The 5,852-nt window shown below is 52.2% G+C and overlaps 1 protein-coding gene across 1 annotated transcript; it reads left to right on the top strand.

The window, feature by feature from the left end:
- Positions 1 to 4,257: 4,257 nt before the first annotated feature.
- On the top strand, positions 4,258 to 5,596 carry CTHT_0003500 (uncharacterized protein; the record flags this gene model as incomplete). Its single annotated transcript, XM_006690833.1, has 2 exons — positions 4,258 to 5,392; positions 5,457 to 5,596. 2 exons carry the CDS (start codon positions 4,258 to 4,260, stop codon positions 5,594 to 5,596), a joined length of 1,275 nt encoding a protein of 424 aa, XP_006690896.1.
- Between the last annotated feature and the right edge of the window lie 256 nt (positions 5,597 to 5,852).

The raw sequence follows: 5,852 nt of genomic DNA, 5'->3' as shown, positions 1-5,852 counted from the left end.
CGGGAGATAGGTAAGGATCTATGGATAAGCTGCCTATGCTTATTTCTGGGTCTTATGCTCCTCAAGGTGGTGCTTATGCTTTTAGCTTCACTTGCACATATACGTAACTTACATATACCGGCAGGTTAAAAACTATGGTTCCTGACTAACGTTTGGCTTGTCATATCGTTCAGCTGAGTCATGTGAAATCATCTTGTTTTAAGACAGGCGCCAAGACAAGTTCCGAAACAGCTTTGCAGTTCCGCAAGAGAGTGTTGAACCCGCCAACCTGCTTGCCCAAAGGACATGGACACCCTGGTTAGATTTGGCCTGGAAGAGGGCGGCCCCAACGATCGCTTTGCAGGAGACAGCGGGCTACGGTTCTCGGAACAAGCAACTGCCGTAAGTAACAAGGGGCTCTGCATGTACATTTGTAAATAGGTCCTGGTATGATCGGGGTACTTGGCGCAGAGAAAGGAGGTCGATTCCTCAACTTTTCCGAGGTATCACCTTGCGCTCTATTGTCCCCTTTTCTCCTCGGGGAGCTGTGCTTGAGTGAATGTCACTGCATCGCATCTGAGCCATACCGTGTTGGTGAAGTTCGCAGTTGTCGATACAAACAGAACGCAGAGAAGCAAAGCCCAATTCAGGACTAGCTGCAGGTTATCAAGAGGTTGCCGGTGATGTGACGGATGTCAAAAACTGGCCGGGAGCCAAGACTGAGTCCCCCACCAAACAGAGCCAAAGCCAAGGGACAGATCCACGCTCCATCTGCCATGATTGGACAATAGCTGCAGGGATGACAGAAGTTCAGGTTGCCGTACCCTTGGCCTTGTGAACTGTCACCAAGTCGCCCCGCCGTCGGTGACCGATTTTGACTGGCGTTGATGTCTCGATGATGCTGACTACCAGGCACACTGCAGAGGCTTGCGGTTGTTGTCCTCCATCTCCCGAAAAGTATGGATACAGCCTTGAAATACACGAGGCTTCGGTATTTCGAGCGGTGTCGTTTAAAATACTATGAGCTACTCAATACATATTGAATTTGAATCTCGATGACATCCCTTTGTCAAATTTAGTGATCGGACATTGGAAGAACTTTCTTTGCCTTGTCCACACTAAGGACGTTTTTTACGTATCTCAAAAAGACACTAAAATCGACATGAGTTATATTCAAGTACAAACGCGGCGGTGGTCAGGGCGCCCTTCATTTGGGAAGTAATGACAGCTGGCTTGCCCGATCCTGATGTACACTCTCTGGGAGTTGATCAAGAGGCAAATGCTGTGCGACAAGCTTGGCGAAGAATTATACAATATCATGGCGAGCAGTATCGCGTTCCTCCGACTGCCGTTAGATCATGAGACCGAGTTCTGCACCTTCTGTATTGTCTTTTATGTAAATGCAAGATGTCGTAATGCTCAGCAAAAGGTCACTCCCTCACTTTTTAATGAGGACTACGAGATAGACGCAGTACGATATTAGAGCCTTGAGCCTCTAGGGTGTTCAAGCAACAGATCGGGTGTAAGTGAGGGCGGGAACCATAGATTCCTCGTTTCTTCCGTTACAGGTACGTAAGGTCCTCTCGATCAAAACGGCGGGTGGCAGAAGACCCACTCTGCTGCACAGACCCGTTGGTACGCCCCGCTCAACAAAGTGCGGAATGATTCCTTGCCATTTGACTCCACCGGGATTAGCGGTTATGTATGGAGTAATTTACGGGTTACGGAGAGTAAACTTACAATACGAATTACGCATCCGTACACCATGCTATTCGGTGACCGGAAGTTAGGAAAACGTTATGACATTGTTCGCACTCGCCGAAGTACGCTGTTGATTTTGCAACGCTTTGCTCTCACTGACCAAGTTCGCGTAGACCTGGAGATTGCAATGTCAATTTCAATGTTCTCATGGATTTTTTGACCGATTAAAACCACATGAAAGCTAGCCATCGATGAAGCAGCGCCAACGGCAGGACGTGCAAGCCTCCTTTCTTGGCTCCTGTCGATTCCGGCTCTTCCTGCTGGATGCGATTCCGATGAAATTCGATGTGGATGTGTTTCTGTGCTCGCTGATTCCCTGCACGATGCAATTCAAAAGGGGGAGCTTATTTTGACATCCCACTTCCCCGACACGCCATCAACATACCCGACAGTGAGGAAAACGACGGGGCTTGTGACAGATGTCTTGTTGTACGCAGGACGATGAATCTGAAATCTTTAAACTGATGCTAGTTTCCCAGCAGATAAAAGAACAAAAACCAGCCCAGGCCAAGAAGTTGTGCGATAGTACCTACATGTACACAAGGTTGAGGTGGCAAACGGCAGGCGTTGGGGTTGACCTGAGAGACTCTATCCCATAGATCCCTGAACCGTTCGCTTGAATGTTGACAGACTCACGCCGGCGAAGCCATTCACAATCTTCAGACTAATTACCTGTCGCTTACGTTCTAGCAAGTTCAAGTTGCGGTCCAGTCAAGTTTACTGCTCTAACAACACAAAAGCTCTGAAATTCCAGGTCGTTTCCGCCATTTCGGAGACATCAACACACGGTAGAACTGTAGCAAGGTTAATTAGCCAATACCTGAGCAAGCGTGCACACTCTGCAGCCCCTACATCATACATAGTCTTTCCGTTATCCAAATAGTACTGTGATGTGTGTAAGTAGGCAGGGAGGTATGTAGTGTAGTGAACAGAGTATTCCGTATAGATCCACCGCAGCGATACGTACTTCTTCCGGATTGGAGCGGGACCGTGGCAACCTTGGCGGTCCCAGTTTCTCCTGCTCCCATCTTCCGCCCCTTCTGGGGCCCCATCAATCCCCGGCAGTGGCGGAGACAGCCTCATCCTTGCATCTTGGTTCCGACTACGTCCCGGGCACCCTGGACTGAATAACCAGACCTCCACTGCTCACGCTTGTACATGTGCAAGATGCAGACACAGCTCCTGTTCTGCTCGTTTTACTCGAGGGCTGTCAGTTGACCGGCTGCTGGCCTCGTGGCGGCGTGCTGGTTCAAGTCAAGCCCATGTAAAGAAAGCGAGTATAAGATAGTGTAGACGATAGAGAAACCAGATAGGCTCCGTCTCTCCTTTCTCTTTTCCTCATACTATCTTCCAGGTCCCAGTTTTTATTTCTGCCCTCTTCAGGGATGTACGAGACGAGAAAGAAAAATAATAACTAAATTTTTCATCGTCGATACGATACATGAGTGTGTCGTCCCAGAAATTTGGCCGTCATTTCTCCGGATCGCCCTGGACACAACCCGTTTCGGACTTGCTTGGGACCAGGTACGCCGTGCCGCGTACCGATAGTCAGGCGCGCTGCTATCGCAGCAGCCCTTTTGTTAGGTTCCCAAGCCTCCTCCCGGGCCTTGGGTCGCTGGTATGCTTGCTGTGAGCCTGGTCTGGTCCCTGGTGTAGTTCCTGGCTGTTCCTGGGCTCCTGGCTGCTCGCAGGACCAAGCATCACCGGATCTCAAAGGAGTCCACAGTGGCTGCTGATCGTGGAGACTACCCGCACGCCCGGCCTGCCGCCTGCGCCTTTGCCTATGCTTGGTGCCCAGTGCCCAGTGCCTAGCAGTACGCGACGTTCAGACGGCCATCCCGTTCAGAGTCCACTTGGCCAAGCATTTTCTCTACTCCGCTGCCGGGACCCTTGGGGCCCTTGGGAAAGGTTTTTTTTTTTTTTTTCACTCGTCGATCCCTTCTACCGAGCATCCACTCTCCTCCAGGTACTGAACTTGAGGGCTCTCGAGAAAGAGGATACGAAGCATAAGGTACGGAGCATACGGGGGATACTCTGGACTCGACGCTTACTCCACACCATCCCGCTGCCCCAAAAAGAGGCCTAAGAGAGCCTTCACGTTCGGACGACGCTGTTGTGGTTGGACAAGCTCATTGGTTCCATCCCGCACAGTCTGCGACTTGCATGCTCAAGCGCAAAGCGCATGCCATCCGTGTCCTGTCGCACCCTCAAAGACACTTAAGAACGCTGATCCGTCCTTTCTGCCCTGTGATCCGATCTCCCGCTTCTCAGACTCACGTCTTACCCGACAAAGGGGTTCTTGCTACCACACACTTACAACACGTACATACATCTACACCTACACCTACACCTACACATACACACACATTCCTCTTCGTACACACTTCTCCTGAGCCACAACCACTGCGTTGGTAGTTGTCATTGACTTGTCCGGCATCTGCTCCTCCTCAGCTTGACCTTGGAGACGAAGTCTTACTTCGACCACCTACTCCCGTTGAGCTCTCTAGATCTTTCACCATGACGACGATGACGATCGACCACAGTCAACCGCGCTTCGGCCCTTTAAACTTCGACCTGCCTTATTCAGGGCCGCACTTCACAGATCCTTGGGCCTCGTCGACGACAGGATCAGGGCATCAGGCCGGAAGCCAACATCATAACCTCTACGTCAACAATCAGAACAGTACCGGCCTTCCTCATCTCAACCTCAGTGCTATCCCCAAGCACCCACAAGACACCCCACAGCAGTCTCCGCATCATCCGCCCCAGCATCACGGCAGCCGGGCAAACAGCACGGCGTCGATGGCCCCTTACTCACCCCTTAGTGTCGCGGCTCCTCCGGCAGGCAGCCCTCCCATGCATGGAGTGTACAGGCATCATAGCTTGGTTCCCATGTCCCAAGATCTCCTCAGCCTGAACAGGTTACAACACCCGACCACGTCGGCTGGATACGAGACACCGGCATACGCAACCGCTCCTTCTCCTGTCAGCCCGACCTACACAACATCATCGGCATATGACCACATGAGCTACGGGCCGGCTCAGATAAGGGGGTCGTTTTCTTTGGGTCCGGAAGACACGGCGAGGAGGTATTCTCAACAGTCAGTAGCCTCCAGCTTGATGGACTTGCACTCTCCCTCCGGCGATGGCACGGGGAGGGGTCCCAGAATCTCTTTGTCTGACTATGATCGCAGAAACCTGCAGCCCGACGACCGGCGAAGCTTCCAGGAGGCTCTGGGTGCCAGCCAGGGGATGCTCTCGATGAGCCATGACAACACCCCCAGGAATATCTACGATATCCGCCACAGACACCGAGGCTCGACAGATTCGTACGGCTTCCCGTCGGCACACTCTGCGACTTCGAGCATATCTTCGACTGGGTTTAGCACCTATTACGGGGGTTCGGTAGATGGTTCCATCAGCGACTACTCTGCGACTGGGTCAGACTTTGAGCCCCTAGCTGTCCGGACACTTCCCAGGCCCTCGGGTCTCATGTCCAGCCAGCCGCCCGCGCCTCAGTCAATGATGGGCTCCTTCAGCTCCAAGGTTTCGTCGAGCACGCAGAAGAAGCATAAGTGCAGAGTATGCGACAAGCGCTTCACGCGGCCAAGCTCCTTGCAAACACACATGTACAGCCACACTGGAGAGAAGCGTAAGTTTCTGGTCCCCTCACTGGTCGGCCATCGGATGAGTTGCTAACCGATGCACGACAACAGCCTTCAAGTGTGAGGTCGAGGGATGTGGACGGCAGTTTTCGGTTGTTTCCAACCTGCGGCGGCATAAGAAGGTGCATCGGAACCAGGCCCAAGCCGAGACCCCCTCAGAAACGGGATCCGAGGATCACCAGTCAGAATGAGTTCGCGTGCCGTCTCGGAGGATGGACACGGTGATTGCTCAATGAAGACGGAAAACACAACATACTACATCAACAGACATTCCTGAATGACCGGTTTGAACGCAACCTCCACTGGGGGTCGCAGGTATAAAAAAACCCGAGCTAAGCATGGAGGGCGTGCGGCGCTACCTTCTCTTCATCTATTTTTTTTGTTTGCCTTCTCCAACTTGCCGTAAGCCCTCTTCACATTACTCCTGTTAACATGCCTACCGCGTTG

Source organism: Thermochaetoides thermophila (assembly GCF_000221225.1).
Source record: "Thermochaetoides thermophila DSM 1495 unplaced genomic scaffold scf7180000011806, whole genome shotgun sequence".
NCBI lineage: Eukaryota > Fungi > Ascomycota > Sordariomycetes > Sordariales > Chaetomiaceae > Thermochaetoides > Thermochaetoides thermophila.
Note: the sequence above shows the minus strand (reverse complement) of the source record. Positions and strands in the feature narration are given on the sequence as shown.